At 40.5% G+C, this 18,433-nt stretch overlaps 1 protein-coding gene across 2 annotated transcripts; it reads right to left on the bottom strand.

The window, feature by feature from the left end:
- Positions 1-369: 369 nt before the first annotated feature.
- Positions 370-11,011, bottom strand: sall1 (spalt-like transcription factor 1). Of its 2 annotated transcripts, none has more exons than XM_015380709.1 (3): positions 10,807-11,011; positions 2,846-6,255; positions 370-2,039 (listed from the first exon to the last, which is right to left on the bottom strand). In XM_015380709.1, the coding sequence occupies exons 1-3, from the start codon at positions 10,877-10,879 to the stop codon at positions 1,599-1,601; spliced, it is 3,924 nt and encodes a 1,307-aa protein (XP_015236195.1). In that variant the 5' UTR covers positions 10,880-11,011; the 3' UTR covers positions 370-1,598. The 2 variants fall into 2 exon arrangements, with proteins under 2 accessions (XP_015236195.1, XP_015236196.1); XM_015380710.1 differs by lacking the exon at positions 10,807-11,011 and adding an exon at positions 8,677-8,908.
- Between the last annotated feature and the right edge of the window lie 7,422 nt (positions 11,012-18,433).

Consider the following 18,433-nt stretch of genomic DNA (forward strand, 5'->3'; position numbering starts at 1 on the left):
TACTCTTGTATTTATAGACAGAATTTTGGCACCATTTTTTTTAGAGCTCATTTGATTGGATTTTTGCAGAATAAAAAAAAAATATTTATCAATAATCATTCTAAACAAATTGCTTTGCTAAATAAAAGATTGTATTTCACATGGGCCTAAAACTTTTTTGATATTTTGAATATAAAAAAGGTGGCAACCTTTAGTGTCATTTTTAAAAATAAGACAAATAATATAAAAAGAATAAGGAGCTCAAAAAAGAATCCAAGTTTTATAAAACAAAATAAGTGTAAAATCTTAAAAATAACTTTTAATGAAAAAGTTAAAAGGCTTTAAGTTTTCATTATGGGTGAGGAAATAAAAGCACACAAACACACACAAAATGTTTCTTTTGGAAAACTGATGTATTTGATTATTAGAGTAAAGAATTACAGTATCTTAGTTGTTAGTAGGTATTAAAGTGTAGAGAAACCGGACCCATAAAGATCTTCCAACTTTCCAAGAAAGTGCATGTAACAGTCCGAAGGTTGTCATACCCTATATATATATTTATATTTATAAAAACGCTCTCAGTTTGTACCATCCCACCCCCTCCCATTTCTTGCTGAGATGGGATTCTCATGTGATCATTATATACATTATCCCACAAGGAGGTTGCATTTCCAAATCTGAACTTATTTACAGAAGCTTCAACACACACTTTGCACTTGATGACATACAGTAGGGAGGATGCTGGGACATAGCAGCAATGTGGAAATCCAGTTGAGAAACAACAGGAGAGTCCATCTCGAATGATTGGCTGCCACGGCTCCAAGTAAAATAAACCCGATAGAATACTCCTCCTCTGTGTAACCATCTTGCTCTCCTCAAGACAAGAGCAACCAAGACAAAAGGAAAAAAGGTAAGTTAACTAAGAGTGAAAACTAAAACAGCCAGGAAATGTAACAATAAAACAAATTAACACTAAAGAAACTCTTCAAATATAGCAAACTTTAATATTTTGCCTTCCTTAAATAAGATAAATGTAAATAACAACTAGGAAATAGGAACTACCACATCATTTTGTCCCTTGCTTGAATGTCATTGTTTTGTCTCAAAAAGGAGAAGAAAAAACACATGGATGTTAGCACATCTACAGGAGATCAGTGTACATTATTTACAGCACGTTTGCTTTGTTTATTACAGGACTAACGTATCACATGAACACAGACAGCTCGATTATAGCAACTACAGACAGAAAATAACTTAATGCCAAGGTTAGGTTATCCAAACCAGATTCTCAAAGTCTCTGAAGCACATACTCAAAGCACCCATACATAGTCATTCTGGTTTTAAAAATAAACAAACCCTAACTGTTAATGCTTCCACTTGTTTCAAGCAAGGTTATAATCACTAATAAATAAGCTCCATAAAACTATAACATGTACATTGTACAAAAAACAACTTGTCTTCACACAACTGTTCGTAAAGATTCAATGGCGAGCAAAGTAGTTAAGTTAATTTTTTATCCTCGTCTTGTTCTCTTCCCAATTCTTCTTCTCCGGTATAAACATGCTCACTGTGCCTAGAGGCACATTTGCGTGTCTCTTCCCAACACCAGCACATGCACTCTAATTGGTGACAATTTCTTTATTGTCCTCCATGAAACGCGTGAACCGGAAGTGGGATCCATTCTCTGTGTTGGCCATTTTCTCGAGGCCGGCGAGAGCAGCGTTGGGCTCAGCGCTGTGCAGTTTGTCCAGGCTACCAGTCAGGCCACCGATAGGAGAGCTGCCCCCGTTTCCCATGCCGCCGGAAAGAGGTGGGATGCCTCCATTCTGAATAACCGAGATTTCATTTGTCTTCATTGCCAGCCCATTTGAGAAGGCTGCTGCGTACTGGTTCCAGAAGCTGGCCGGGTCGCCATTGCTTGCTCTTGATGCCATGTCTTTCTGAAAGATTTCAGGGAACTTCACTGGGTTTGTGCCCAAAAAGGCCATCGGACCGTCCACAGAGAGCCTGCGGCCTCGTCTGGCAGGAGCACTGTTCCACATGTGTGTGCCCATGTGGACCTATGCAGGTGGAGAGGGAGGGGGATAAACGGAACAGAAGTAGGGAGGGACAGACAGAGAGAGGGATGAAAATTAGTGTTGTTTACAAACTTGGCCACAGGAGCTGCACATGAGATGATGCAATGGAAAAAAATAATCATAATGCTTGACGGCATTTAAATGGATTCACACCCTCGGCGCAGCAGCCTGGTTAGCTGCCTATGCTGTGTGAGGTACCAACAGGCTGTAAACGTCTTATTTTGGCAAGAATGATCCTAGGTGTTTAATCTGGACCTTAATTTGTTCATCTCACGGAGACCCACAGGGTTTGTACCAAAATGACTCTCAAGTTGCAGACCTCATTAAATGTGACTCGTAAGCTTTTAAATATCACATTTTCACAAGTACCTCTTCCTTCTCTTCTTTATAACCCTTAAGTTCAATCTCAAAACTGCTTAAAACATTTTAGGTAAAACTGCAGAAGCTAAATATAAATATACTAAGTAAAGCAAACCATGATTTTTTTTTGGGGGGGGGCACAATTTGCAACACAGATTTTTCTCTGATCAGTGCATTCTAGTTACATTTTTCTGTACAGCAATGAGCAGATGCTTGTTTGATGTAAGCCTGTGACTTTTTTTTTTTTTTTGGAAATACCCGTGGAAAAATACATGCAAAAATACTTTCTATAGATCGCTGTTGAAATAAACTCTGTGCAGTGATCTCATTTTTAGTTAATCAAATTTAACTTCAGCTTAGATGACAAGCAGTGCATAACTAACCAGAGGCCTAGCACCATATTTATTATTATTCTGACTTTCATTTACCTTGAGGTTTCCTTTGGTGGTGAAAGCCCGACCACAGATGCTGCAGGCAAACGGTTTTTCCCCTGTGTGGGTTCTCTCATGGATCTGTAGAGCACTGGATGAGGAAAAACACTTTCCACAGGTGTTGCAGAAATGTTGTTTGGGAGTCCTGCGAGGTGGAGCAGCAGACAGAACTGGGGAGGTGGATGCAGATGATACGACCAAGTTTGGGGTATTGTCTTTGTTGTCTTGGTGGATAACATGGAGGAAACCATTGGCCTCTGGTTTACTAAGAGACCCAACAGAGAGGATAGAAGGGGTTGGACTGGAGGACAGGCTGGTGTTTGATGGCTCAAAGAGCTGTGAGGGAAGGTCTCTCATTTGATGAGTTAACATGTGCTGCTTGAGGTTACCCTTGGTAGAAAAACCCCTGTTACATGCCGTGCAAATGAATGGTCGCTCTTTGGTATGGCTTCGATAATGAATGTCCAAGGCACTCTGACAAGCAAAGGTTTTCCCACAGATGTCACATGATGTGTTTTTGATGGTGCTACGCTCACGGAACGGAAATATCATGCCAAGAGGATCTTTAGAGGGATTGACAGATGTCAGGTCTAGAGCTCCAATGTTGGAGGGATGAGAGTGCAGGAGGCTAGCACTGTTGTGGTCCATAGATAAAGCCCTCTGGTGCCTTTCTTCAAGGCTAGGAGATTTGCGGGTTTGTTGATGCATGCTAGTGGGGGATGGCGCCTGCATGGAGGAGGTAGATTCTGACACAGCTGGACTGCCGGCACTTTGGCTTTCAACATCCCCCCCCAGAGATGAGGAGTCATTGGTGAGGCAATCCCCCTCAACAAAGCCATTTGCACTAAGCTTCAACTGGTTGCTTGGGACCTCTTCCATTTCATTGCTCCTAGGATTTTCTTGACCATTTTTGTCTTGCCCCTCCTGGTTTACCATTTCATGGGAAGTTGGTGAGTTACAAAAACTGTCTTGGGAGGCATCGACTGACCTGGGTGTGTCTGGCACACTGCTATCTGGGCCTTCCTCCATCCCTTCAATGTTGTCATCAGAGAAATTATCAAGATCATCAAAGTTTCTTTCCTCAAATGAGCCTGTATCAGAGGCCATGGATTCTGGATAGCTCTCTGGCAGAGGGGTGTTGGGGATTTGTCCACCCATGTGCATGCGGATATGTTGTTGAAGAACCACAGCATTTGTGAACTTCTTCTGACATATGGGGCAGGAGTGTTGAACTCTTAGAGGGGGCATAGCCCTGTGAACACTGTAGTGTGTCTTTAGATTTCCCTTGGTGGTAAATGCTCTGCCACAGATTTTACATTTGAAGGGCCTCTCCCCTGTGTGAGTGCGATAGTGCATTTTTAGAGCACTCTGGCAGCTCAGCACCCGGTGGCAGATGACACATTCATTTGGGTCTGTCACCTTCCTGTCAATGTTTTCCACAAGCTGCTGTAGTTTGGAGGTCTCTGACCCCTGGAGAGGATCCAGGATACCTCCAAAAGGGAACTTAGCCTTGAACTGATCAGTCAGAAGAGGCATGAGTGGGTTGGTCATCATAGGTGGGCTGTTAGAAGCTGTATACTCTGTAGTACTCTCTGGTGCAGAGTTCACATTTGTCATTAAGACTGAAGAGTGGCTTCCTTCTTCAGTTTTTCCATTTGAGGTAGGCAAAGTTGCACCTTCACCCTGTTCAGACGCTCCATCATTAATTTTAGCAGTGGGCTCAGAAGCACATGAGTCATTCTTTGCAGTCACAGAAGGGCTTGCAATGGCTATAGAATGATCTTCTTTTTTGATGAAATGCGGCAAGCTCGGCATAGTTGGTGGAAGAAGCATTCCAACTGAGGTTGTCAGAGTGGGTAAAACTGGCTTGCTGTCCAGCCAGCTAGTGACAGGTTTCTCGGGTGGCATAGACATGCCATATGGTATACCAGTGCTTGTTGGTATGTTGTCTAGATGCTCAGGAACAGGATAAGGGTTCATTTGGATATGTGGGTATTTTTCTTTATGACGCTGGAAATGCACTTTCAGGTTGCCTCTGGTGGAGAAGCGGTTACCACAGATATTACACTTATATGGTCTCTCACCAGTGTGAGAGCGAAGATGAATTTGCAAGGCACTGTCACTCCCAAAAACCTTGCCACAAAACCTGCACTTATGTTTGAAGAAGGCTTCATCAGAAGTAGTCTTATGTTCAAATGACGTTACATTTGGTGGCTTGCCTTTTCTCTGCTGGGCCAGAACAGCCAAAGAGTTTAGGTCCTCAACAGTGGTTCCTACACTGGGCAGAGAGCTTGAGAACATGGGGTTTCCAGGTGGAGGCTGAGGTAGAAGGGGATTCACTGCAGCACTTAACAAGCTACCGATTCCAAAAGCTGGTGTTGATGATTTAACAAGTGAGGAGTTACTTAATTGAGAGTGGAGGCTACTCATAACACTAGGCCTCTTGTCAGAGGACTGAGGATTGACTGTTGATGGTCCCAGTGTTGTAACACTCTGAGATGTCTCACTGCTGCTTGGGTTGGATTGAGGTAGCTGCGCTGCTGCAGCCAGCTGTTTTAGGCTACTAATGCTGGCTGACTGACTTGCCAGGTTCTGCGCAAGGCCTGCGGCTGCAGCCAGCTGTTGGGAGAGATGGGAGCTGAGTGTGGTCAGTGGGCTGGCAGCAGGCCCCATTGTGCCTGGAGCAGAAGTTGGGGGTACCTGCATTTCTGGGGACTGTGAAGCTAATAATAGTATCTGGTGGCGAATTTGCTCTATGAGCTGTAGTTGGTGGATCTGCTGCTGTTGCAGGGCCAAAAGCTGCTCCATTAGGGCTGGAACAGCCACTCTGGGGCCCCCAGTGGACCGGGTCTCTTGGGAGAATTGAGCCACGGCTACTTTAGTGCTCTGGAGATTTTCAATTATTACATTGCTGTTGATCATGGAGAAGTTTCCCAGTTCAGTGAGGTTACTGAGCTGAGGTAGTGAGGCAGCAATAGTTGAAGTACCTACTGCAGGGCCGGAAGTACCCCCTCCTGCATGGCCGCTGACTGTATCAATAGAGCTCCCACTCTCTGTTTGACCACCTTCCTCTTCTTGGCCACTGCTCATTCCGGAAACATCCACATCCATGGATTCGTCTTTTTCAAGGGTGTTGGGCTCCAAAAGGTCACTGCACTCTGTTTGATCAGTATTATTAGCTGTGTCATTCATCTGATCATCAGGATTATTGGAAGGAGACCCAGGCGAGAAGCTTCCAGCAGGGGAAGCTGGATTTTCATTTACTATTAAAACTAACTGATTCTTAGTGCAATTTTTCTGGTGTTCCTCAAGATCTGGAAGTTCAAAGAACTCAGCGCAACATCTGCTGCAGACGTGGGCATCTGACTCCTTGAAGGGGGGGTCCTCAGAGCAAAGTTCTGTGTCCCCTGAAAAAGAAGAAACAGAGGATTAGTGATTAGAAATGATTTGCAGCTGAAAAAGCTGCGTTATCTTCCCAGATTCCATTGTTGCTAATCTTAAATTAATCAGTTTTACACTTATCCTTTTGATGTGCTCACAGACACAATGATTGTAAGACAAAAATAAGCCAACAAAATTAGAAAAGGCTTTATTCAACACAGTGGCTAAAGAAACATGATGAGATAGAAAATCAATGGGAACTACGCAAATACTGTTTAAGAGTGATCTTTGAAGATGCATGTCTGAGTTTCATCAGCCCAGCAAAAGGTAATCATTTTCTTCAGATAATCCATCAAAATATAAAACAAAGCGAAGCGAAGACATTGGCTCTTAATGAAATTTCATAGAAAGGGATTGATTTCCTATAATTCTTGCCCTTCAAAGTCTTGTTGTCCATCCCGTGAAAAAAAGAAAAAGTATTTGAGGGTCTTATTAGACGTTCAATTTGCTGTCAACTTTGCTCATTTTCAGCCAACTATGGGCATCTTGGACAGGTTATCTATGTCACTAAACTAATTTGTCTCGGGCGTCCCTGCAGTCGTAGAAGCTAAAAAGCTACATAGCTTGTGGCACCCAGAGGTATTTAAAAAAATATATAATCTTATTATCATACCCCGATTTAATGTGAAGAAAAAATCTGTTTGTAAAAGCTGCATTTTACCTTAAAATCATAAAATGTTTTCAGAAGCAAAACAAAAAAATCCATGCTATTTCACAGAGAGAGAATCTAGAAGGGTAAAAAAGGGTAGGATTATACACTTGGATGCATGCCTCACAAACTTGCTAAAACTGACAAACTGGAATCACCAACCCATAAAACAAGCAATGAAACTTCTGCTTTTCCTCAGATAATAATTTAAAAGCAATTACACAAACTGACATGCACACAGAAATAGTGTTTTTTAAATGTTCCTTTTTAATAAAACAATACGAGTCAGATAGTGAAAAGGCAATATGACACCCTACCCCCAGATTTCCCACTGCTTCACAGACTATCCTCATTCAGTTTTCTCTTTGTCACACTAAAATCTTGCTATTTAACATACAAGTTGATTTACAAATTGAATTTCTCTATGAAACCCTTTCATTGAAACTCCGGCCTCTCAAAACACTTTCATCACCGCCAAGAATTCATTTGCAAATGAAACCCAGAGGAGCGCAGCCCTGCCCCACAGAGAGACAGGATGCCTTCCCATTGTTCGCGCAGCATGGGAGCGGCGGGGATCGTCGGCACAGCCTGGCCCTCTGCTCATCCCAGTCGACTCAAAGCAGATCCTGTTTAATTCAGGGATTATCTCCTTCAATGTTTCTATGCTCAGAGACACTGCAAACGCAAAGTTGCCATGACAGTAAACCCCAGCCCTCACACCACCAAACCATGCAAACACGGAAGATTCAACTTTAATGATAACTTTTCATGTTAAATCCCCCCTTCCACCCACCCACCGGCCTACAATCAGAGTGTTTAATTTGTGGAAAAAAAGCTTTGCATGTAAGGGAAAACTTTTAAAAGGTAATTAAAAATATATAAAATATATTTTCTTCTCTCCACCTTACATGAATAATACAGTGTGATGCAAATTAAAAAATGTATGGCAAAATGGGATATAGGCAGAGAACAAAATATGAATAAATTTTAGAAAAATGCAATAAAATGTGTATTTGTATTATTTGTAAAACCAAATAATATAATGATAACTTGCAGAAAAACACTGGTAACCCAAAATTAATGTTCGACATTAAAATCCTAAAACCATCCAATAAATGATTTTTTATCTGATTAATTTAAAGCTGTTCAAAAATATATATAAAAAAGATTTTAGTGCAAATGTAGTAAAACGTTTGCCGTAAGATTACGTTAAAAAATGTAACAAAAACAAACATGTGCGTGTATAATACATAATATTTATGTAATACTGTAATTGGAGGTCTCAACTTGCCTTAAATTAAAACGTTGACGGAATAAAACAGAATAAAACCATAATGATATTTACTGAAGCTGTATTTTTTCTTTCTTTTAAGTCAATAAGTTCCCACGGCTACAAAATTGGATCTAAACACTCTGCCTTACTTTACTTGATGACCAAAGAAGGATCAAATCTTAGTCAATTCATCACTACAGATCCACTGACCACATACGACAAGTATAACAAACAACACAGATGCTAGCATTAGGCTTAAGTCCCGGAATAGCAAGGATTAACTTCGAATTAAAATTAAGATGAAGTCAAGTAGGTATGAAGGATTGTGTAAAATGTCTATAGAGTCTGTGTATACAGAAAGAGTGTAGGACTAAAAGGTGTTAGGAAAAACAAAGAGCTAGAAGACAGGTTTTCAAAAGTGAAGATTAGTGGAAAAAGTCAGAGGCGAGCTTCAAGAAATCCTACATTATTTTTTGCGCAGGGGGCCTCTGTGAGCTTCCTGACACTTGTAACTTCAGAGGGGTTTCTGTTCACGTCGTCTTCAGCCCATCGAACACTAAATGGGATTCCACTAAGAGCTGCGGAAGGTCCAGGAAGAGATGCAAGACTCGGAGGCTCTGCCTCGGTGACACGGTCTAAGCTTAAGGGGAGGGAAAGACACAAAGCAAGTCTTTCGTGCTACACCTAGACTCCCACCTCACAAACACTGGCAGGTTGACAGGCAACTGCACTCAGTCTTTGAAGGGAACAACAGTGTTTAAAAAAAAGGGGGTGGGGGGTGCCCAGTCTTCTCTTCTAGGGGGGCCCACTCTGATAGGGCATGAAGGGGATGGACACAACATTGATAAGGCCCTGAAGTCACACCACACACACTTAAATAAAAAGCTGAGGCCTTGCTGGGCCGCCCGCAGCTCCGATCAGCACGCTCAATGACAAGGCTGAGAGGAGCACACTGGGCCCTGAACTCTGATCACCTCCACACAGAGGGGCCACTGGCAAAGGTTAAAACAGCTCAACATCCCACCCTCCGCGGCTCTCAGGCCCGACCTCCCAGGCAAATGCAGCACCTTCATCATCACAACTTTTTGTTTCACTTTTCCATCACAGCCCTCACAAAACACTTTTTTAACAACACTGGCACTGTCTCTGTTAACTATTTTGGACATCATTCATCAACAAGCAGATTAGCACTGGAAAAACTTTAGGGAAATGACTTCTAGGTCACTAGATTTAAGTAGAAATGCTGAAAAAACATTCATTTACCACGAAGGAATTTACCCCTGACAAAAAAATCACATAAACTTTAAAGTGAATTCAAATTACTATCTCAAGAAATAAAAAAAATATGTTTTGTTACCATTTTGAAGGATAGCTATATTTCATTATCTTGTCATGTACAGGATATCGATATTATATAAAAAAAAATATACGTTCTATTTGTATTTATTTATTTTCTTCTCATGTAAAGATTTGCAAACTCATTAGCAAAATAAGGTGATGACTAAAAATGTTCAAAAAATAATATTTGATTAATTTTGATTACTTTTCAAGTTAAATAAATTAAAAGATGGTCTGCTTAGCTGTGAAAGCCTTGTATTAAATACGAATAAACAAAAGACAGATCAGATAAGTTATCTGACTTTTTAAGGTATGTTTTTATTTGATTTATTTCTTTTCATTTAATTTTTCTTTTTTTACAGTTTAGAGCCAAATCTCGTCATAATGTAATCAGTTTAATGCCCTTTGCTTTAGTTCTAAATGCAATCGCAGTTTCACATGCCACAATGTAAAAACCCGTCTCACATTTTGATTGGAAAAAAACAATCACTAAGCATTCACGCGCCCAATAAACAAATATACCTTGATAAGCAACAAAAATGTTAGTAAATCAACGAATCACGCCGATTTAATGTGCACTATTAAAAAATTACACTTCCATAATTATGTGCCTCTCATACTAAGAGATATAACTTTTTCGTGCAACAACTCTAAAGGATGAGCCAATAGTTTTAGAAAATGAAAAATATATAGAACTTTTATGATTTTTTTTCCTTTCTATTTTGAAAGGGGTTTCTTTCCGTTTCATAGTTAGAAATAAAATGCAAAAGAGTGAAAGAACAGAAAACAAGGATTGAGTTGTTTAAGAGACAAACTCTTAAATGCGCTTCGGCTTTCCAGCGAATGTGGAAAGCGCTCCGTGGCGGCGCACTAAGCGAGGACCATCATATTGCGCACGGAGTGAATTTTAAATCTGAATTAAAATGTATTTTTTCATTTAGAATAAAAAAAATAAATGGATCAGAAACTGTTAAAGAATTAAAAACATGAAAGAAAGTGTAAATTGCAACTACTTTCTAAGTTAGTTTAAGTTATTTAGTACTTATAAGTGACTATAAACTTGGTTAAAATCTTCTTTGGGATTAATAAAAAGAAATCCTAAAGCCCTTGCAGCAAAAAAAAAAAAAAAAAAAAAAAAGAAAGAAACAAGTCCAAACTTTAAGGCACAGCGTCCCGATCAGTTTTTAGGAAACATAGTTTAAAAAATAAAATAAAAAGAAAGTGGCCACAGTCGCAGAGGAGCAGCGGCAGACTCACCATTGTGCTCCGGTAAAGGGAGATGAGGGTCGGACTGGAAGTGTTGCGGCTTCGCTTGTTTCCTCCGCGACATGCTGGCTGGCACATCAGCAGGCAAAGAATAAAAAAAATGACTACAAAACCTCCTCAAAAATTACGTAAATCGAGCCCATCCACCGCGCATGTGCCCCGTTATGATTATCAATAATGCCGTGCGATTAATCATACGGAGACGGTGGAGGGGTGGGGAGGGAGGGGGGGTTCTTTGAAAGGCGATTGGCACCTCGCCAGCCCCCCTCCTATTCAAATGAAGTCTCTTTAATCAATTAGCTCCTGATTTGCTGGGGACTCTTGTCTCTCTCTCAGCTCCCACCCAATGAGTTGATCCGTACGGAAAGAAAGGCTGGCTTTTCCAAACTCCCTTTAGATACGGTTTAACCCCTTCTATGAGCCAAGCCAGGGGTTTATGTAGACTACTACAGGGGAATGTCAGCTTCTCCAGATCATTCCTGTGGCCGGATCTTTTCAGTCTTTAACGCGGATTCTGCAGCAACCAGTTTGGACGGATGCGCGCAGCAGCCTCCGCCGTTCTCTCAGCAAACTTCCTTCTGTCTTTCTCTCTGCGCCCTGGCATTAAGCTGCTCGGGTTTCGGACTCTTATGATGAACACACTGTCGGGATAGTTTGGTGCTCCAAAAAACAAACAACAATAACAAAAAAAAAAAAAAGAAGAAGGGATAAACGATCCACGCAAAAAGAAAATGTGTTCCTTTAAAAAGTCCACGGTGCTGATTCTTAACCCCCCTCCCACCCAAAAAAATAAAACTATACTTTATTGAATATAATTAGTAGAAAGGGAGTTACTCTACTAACACGTTTTCGTCAGGCACAGCGCTCTGCGAATAAACAAACTTTGAGGGCCCGTGGAGCGGCAGCGGGACCCAAGCGGAGCCCGGCCCATCGAGGACGCGATTGGTCACCAGGCTGTTCAGTCACTCCGACACTCACCTCCACCTCCTTCCAACAGCCCCTCTCCTTCTCTCTCTCTCTCTCCCCTCTTTCTCTCTCTCCTCTGATTTTGCATTGAGGATCCAAACGTGCCGCGCGCGCCGGGATGTTGCCAAGAAGCGCATAGGGAGAAGAGAGCGCAGGAGTCTCATCTGAATTAAGAGAAATATAGGTTTTAATTTTAGAGCGGAAAATGGGAAATGTCAGAGTTTCACAAAAAGCAGAGTTTGTTTTCATAAAATAAATATTTTTTTCTTAAAACTTTTGTAGGTATTTTGGCTATATCGCCTATGATAAAGATATTTCGCAAATATTATTACCATCATTATAATAATAATTATAACAATTAATATTATTATTACTTTTATTAGTAAAGGGGGCAAGGGGTCCCAGAGGGTTCTTCACCTGAGCGCTGAGTCGAGCAGATTTATTACCTGAAAAAGATAAACGAAGCTCTCAGTCGCCGGCTGATCTTGAGAAATGAAGATAATAACGTTACTATAGGTGATGCCTCGATGCCATTATTTTTCCCTGAATATTTAAAGAGCAGCTGCAGGCTATAGATGGATCTGGTCCACTCTTGTGTCAGCTATCTTTTTGTTTCGACTAGCTTACTATTTACTTATTCATGGGAAGAAAAAAATGGAGAGAGAAAGAGAGGAAAATCAGATAACTTCTGATGGCTCCGAGTGATTTCCACCTTGTGTTATATCCAAAAAAAACAAAAAAAAAAAACATAAATAATAATAAAAAATCACACGGTATAAATTTAAATATACATTATTACTGTTAATGATTTGCAGCAAATTTGCAAAATGGAACTAGAAGCTGTTCTGAGCTGAACCATAAAAGCGCCCGCTAATAGGAGCGCCAATTAAGATCAGCGGAACTTAAGGATGTTGCAGGAGGAGAGAAGAAAAAAAAAAAAAAAGGAGAGGTGGGGGGGCTGTAATATTGTAATGTCCCGGGCGGGAAAATCAATGGCCAGTTAATTGATGTGAGTGTTGGTGTGAGATTGTAAAAAGGGTGATTTGAAGCCCAGGAGAGAGGCAGACACTTTTAAAAAAGGGGGTTCACTCAGGACGCTGAGGATGCGGTGTTAAAAGTGTTAAAAGTCATAGGAAGAATGGATAACAGTGCTTTTTTTTTCTCTCGGAACAGTTTCAAAGGCTTTGCCTACTTGCCTGAAAAGTTATAAGAACATATCATTAATATTTTAGACGTTTAATTATATAAAAGTCACAATCATCTGAAAAAAAAATATCTAAACATTTTAAGACATTATTGCTTTAAAAAGTATTAAAAAAGCAACAATTACTTCCACTACTAATATTAAACCTATAAATATATTAGTAAAATTAAGCAAAAATAAATATCTTCGTATCAAACTTTTTTTAATGTAATTAAATTAATTCACATCTTTTCCACCAGTTTTTTTCCACTCGTAGAAAAATGATAAAACTAATAAAGAAAAAATATATATATGTCTTATACTGACGCTCCTAAACTTGCACATGTCTGTCACGCGCAATCAATAGCGCGCGCACCATATCTGAACCCGCGCGCCATCATTCACCATTATCGCTGACACGTCAGGATTGATCATATATGGCTGTGGAACAGCGGCGCGTTTGAGCGCATAATGCGGTAGTTAAAGCGTTGGATTCTTCCAAACCGGGGCTGTTAGTGATCCTCACACGGTGTATTTCTTACCAAGGAGACCCCCTCACCCCCACCCCCAAATGTTTTTTTTTTTTTTCGGTCTGACACCGTATTCAACACGTGGTGGGGCTTCTGTGCCCCGCTGCTCCATGCAAGACGCAGAGAGAATTACAACGAGCTTGATCGGGCCTTCATCTGGGTCAGCTGCGCATCAGTGTCCCTTGAGCAGGGGCTTGTGTGAGCTGGAGTTACCTGAAAAGTTTAAAGTTCATAAAAATGCTTTGATCTGCAGCATCTGTACACTGATTACTATTAGTGCCACATGAACTAAAATTTTTCTTTACAAGACAGCTGAATAAAAAATATAAGGGGATAAAATCAACAAATAATACATTTGTTTATTTTATTCTAAAATTAAAATAACAATTCACGATTAATAACAAATGCATGACAATTATTTTACATTGAGACCAAACAGTGAAGTCTTTAACCTTCTCGATTCTTAACACACATATGAAGTAGTGCATGGCCTTATTAATGGCATACTGACGTCTTTCAAAAGGATTAGGAGCTTGATTAAAGGGATTGTTGAAAGCTGGCCTCAAGCTCAAAGAAATAGAAAAATAAGCCCACATTTTCCATCCATCAAGCTGCACATGCTGTCATTGTAAAGCCTGTAAAACTTGACATAAATGTGTTCAAGGTGTCCAACAATGAATCTATCTGGGGAAAAAAATGCCAACAACAACAAGGAAAATACTGCTTTAAAAGTATTTTATATATTTATATTGTTTCAAATCTGCATAGTTTAACTGTAGAGTTTTAGGCCATTACTAAAGGATGAGGGAAAATATATTTAAAGGATGAGGGAAATTTAAGGCTCTACTTGTGGCCCAGGAAGCCTCAATAATTAAAATTCACTACCTGCAGCAGCACGAGCCAACCACCATTAATTAAGAGATCAAACCCTCTCCATTGTCCTCCAGCAGCCCTGCCACCACTTGTCTGCACAGATTGCCCCCTCCTCATTGTCCCCCTCCCCCCGTCCCCTAAAACTTCCTGGAGCATCACCCAATATCAATGGCTTGTGTTTGTTTTTACATTATCCCAGCTGCAGTTTCAGACACCTCTCCCTCCTCTCAGTACTTTTCTGTTTGGGGTTAAAAAACAAACAAACAAACATTTCGAGGGTGTCGGTGAAGTGCAGGAGGTCGATGGGGCTTCACGCCTGCCCGACAACACTGGGTTTGTGTAAATGTGTGGGAGTCTGTAAATGTGGGTCAGGTTTGACCAGTACCGTGGAGGAAAAAATCACACAAATGCACTAAAGTAACACAACAAATAAGCAATGAACAATAAATTAAGACTAATCAGAGCTTTTTAGTTACTATTTATTCAATCAAAATCAGAGCTGTCCTTATTGTCATTGCATACACAGGAGCATGTGCACGACAGTATGTTAATTGGATCACAGCTTTGAGAAGTGAAAACAGCAGGCAACATTAATAATACTTTTTTCCTGGGATCAAAGTTGGAGCATTAAAGTGAAGTTCCCTAAAATAGTAAAGAGAGTCCAAAGAGGAGTGATGACTTTGATAGCTCTAGGGAAGAAGGTGCCTTTGAGTCTTTGGAGCCTCTTTTCCCATTGAAATTAGCAGGTAAACGCTGGTTTTTCAAACACTGGTCGACCCACAAACAATCAGCATTTGGCTCCCCTTCCAATCGGCAGAAAAAAGCTGGGTCTGATCCCCTGCTTGGCCTCTGTCTTCCCACAGCTGCATGTCTGGTGACACCATCACGCTGGTTTATCGATGATGATGTCACCAGTGCGACAGAAATTAGGAAAGTAAGCAATGGAAAGAAACATAGAAAGGACTTAGCATGTAGAAAGTGTGCTTTACTGTTTTGTTTTTTTGCCCCTCTGAATCTCTCACACCAGTGCAGCACCATGTTTATTGAATGTAAGCAGAGTTGTTTTGCAAAGTGTGTTGGTGTCCGTACATTGCGCTCAATTGTACCACGAAAATCAACTTGTTGACCTGGGTGTGATGTTCCCAGTGTGTGTATATATGCCGTTCGGAGCTGAGTCATTAGAAGGCGATATAAACCTGGGATAACTTGCTGAGTCGTTCGGCACAAGATGAAAGAGGTCAGTGAGACTCTTTCAAAATGTAGCATTTTTTTTACAAAAATGCAACATTTATTTAATAATAAATCATCACAAGAAAAAGAGAATCTGGCAATGCTTGAAAATATTTTTTAGAATTTTGTTAACATAAAAAAATTGCTCAATTTTTAAAATTTGAACCAGTTGACTCTGGATGAATTATCTATAACTTTGGGGGATAAAGTGGGACTTGGGACTTACATCTTTGGTGTAAAGGTTTGAGACTTTCTTGAGACTTGCATACAATGACTTGGTCCTGCACCTGGCTGTGACCCACTGGACTTCTGTGTCAGCATCAGCTGTAACCGCTCAAGAATGAGTGTTAAAGAGAGATGTGCTTATGGATGGCAGACGAGGGGCCTCCACCTTCTTGAAATTAGGAAGAGAAAAGATGGCAGAAACTGGTTGAACTGGAAAACCAGATACCCGAATCCCCATATCTATGTGTGCTTTGAAAAAAAATTGTCATTCTGATGTAAAACCTGACATTAAGTATATGTATTTTATTTTTCTATTCAGAAAATCAATCATTTTATTGAATCTCCCACATGTATATAACTTGCACCCAGTTTAATTTTTTTTTATCAATCAGCAAAATTCCTGTTTCACATTATTGTGCACTTGACTTTTTCCCCACATAGATTTTCTTAGTCACCAAAGCGCAATCATCAAATCCTTCAATTGTTATGAACCAAATTCTCCTGATTGTATCTGATTAAGCATGCTCGCTTGAGTTGCAGTAATGAGAAACACCATGGCACTGGACGACCACCAAGACTACAAATTTTAGCTCCTTCGGATTCTTAAAAAAAAAAAAAACACATTTCGCTTTCATATGACATTGACGGATGATATTTGGACAAAATGAGATGCTTAGGTGGTTAGACATTTTGCAGGATGGAGGTGGATTGCGCCGACGCACACAAAACCCGCTTAAAGGACTGGAGGTTGGAGGGGACTTGCGCCCTTCAAAAGCATCTTGAAAAGATTATCGGCATAACCCCCCAAACACAGAGTGTTTATGTATTTTTAAGAACCTGGAAGCAAAACTAAAAATTACACATCGAATTATCCCCGCATTACTTCACACGCTCGTAAACACTGAACATACAGTATATACACATGTGATGTCTGTGTCAAAGCCACAGAGCAAGCCGGGTGAGGGCACAACAAAGCGTTGAGCAGGTAACCACTAAGCCAGTAGAGACGCCACGTAAAACAACAAAAAAAAAAAAACAGAAAAAAACACTCACATTCTTACAGTAAATACACCCACAGAGTTTAAACATATCAAGTGGTTTTATTTGCTGCAACTCTGGGCACAAGATGTTTATCAACTGCTGCCAGACAGCTGTGTTGGTCTGCCAGCAGTTAACTGTGTCTCAGACAGGCTCTCATTGCTATTGATAGTTAGCATCAGTGTCCCGGCTGAGGAATGGCACGGCTATAAGCAGGCACAAGCTATTGATCTCCAGCCTGGAGCAAAAGAGAGGGAAGAATGGATTCAGGGCATCCTTGGAGCTTNAAAAACACTCACATTCTTACAGTAAATACACCCACAGAGTTTAAACATATCAAGTGGTTTTATTTGCTGCAACTCTGGGCACAAGATGTTTATCAACTGCTGCCAGACAGCTGTGTTGGTCTGCCAGCAGTTAACTGTGTCTCAGACAGGCTCTCATTGCTATTGATAGTTAGCATCAGTGTCCCGGCTGAGGAATGGCACGGCTATAAGCAGGCACAAGCTATTGATCTCCAGCCTGGAGCAAAAGAGAGGGAAGAATGGATTCAGGGCATCCTTGGAGCTTGCAGACTCTTTGTCTGGCACCTGAAGGAGCTACTGGTGGAGCTTGACTGTATGGTTCTAATTCCTTGCTTAGAATTGACAAACAGCATTATTTATGTTAACAAGAGCTTATAAAAAAAAAAACTATACCAAACAAAAAAAAAAAAAAACTGGATAAACTTTTTAGTGAAACATCCATTTTCTAAAACACCTAAAGTTCGATTTTCCTCACCTTCTTATTTGCCAAAATAAAATCAGCATTATTTTCACAATATCAACTGAGTCGGCAACACATAATTAATCAAAACTCCCCAGATTATCTTTTTCTTCGCATTGCCCCGCTTGATATATCCAGATACAGAAAACAGCACTAAATATGACGCCTCACAATCCTTAATTGCTATTTAAAACAGCACTAGCACATAATAGAAAGCTCTGAGGTTTCAGTGGTTAAAAATCAGCAATGTGTTATTGGGAGGAACAGTGTGACAAACTCTATGTGAGGTCCTGTTATTTCTCCCTGTAACCACACAAGAGCTCTGAATGTTAGTTTGCATGCATGCACGTCAGAGAGGAAGTCTGTGTTCATGACCGCATCATAAAACATGAAGGGCAAATTCTTTTTTTTTAATGCGGGAAAAAAAAACGACATGTAAATCCAAGATGAATTCAGACATCATCTTTATGTATTGTTTAATTTGAAGCATGTTGACATGGAATGGTCTAGGGATGAGGCTACAAAGAAAACCTGCTTGAAAGTGAAAGGAGGAGGTGCTTGTCATTCTTTCTTTTTACCCCACTTGAAGTACAGGAGTCTGATGATTGGACAGAATGCAACTACTACTACCCTACTTCAGGGGTAAACCGAGCTTCCCCTATTTACTGTGGTTTTTCCATCTCTCTTTCCTCCACTGCTTCTTGAATGTTTTCCTTCTTCTTAAAGGAATAGTACACCCAAAACATGATTAGCCTTCATTTTCTACTCACCCCCATGCTGAACAACACTCTGGAGTACTTTTTTGATA

Source organism: Cyprinodon variegatus, unplaced genomic scaffold (assembly GCF_000732505.1).
Source record: "Cyprinodon variegatus isolate N-32 unplaced genomic scaffold, C_variegatus-1.0 Scaffold220, whole genome shotgun sequence".
Lineage (NCBI taxonomy): Eukaryota > Metazoa > Chordata > Actinopteri > Cyprinodontiformes > Cyprinodontidae > Cyprinodon > Cyprinodon variegatus.

What these genes read in the sequence shown, in the direction of transcription:
- sall1 (XM_015380709.1), bottom strand. Translation starts at nt 10,879, where the DNA reads ATGTCGCGGAGGAAACAAGCGAAGCCGCAACACTTCCAGTCCGACCCT. An exon ending in CCCTTTACCGGAGCACAATG is followed by an intron (nt 6,256 to 10,806) that starts GTGAGTCTGCCG and finishes CTTCTTTTTCAG; the next exon opens with GGGACACAGAACTTTGCTCT. An exon ending in CCACCAAAGGAAACCTCAAG is followed by an intron (nt 2,040 to 2,845) that starts GTAAATGAAAGT and finishes CCACCTGCATAG; the next exon opens with GTCCACATGGGCACACACAT.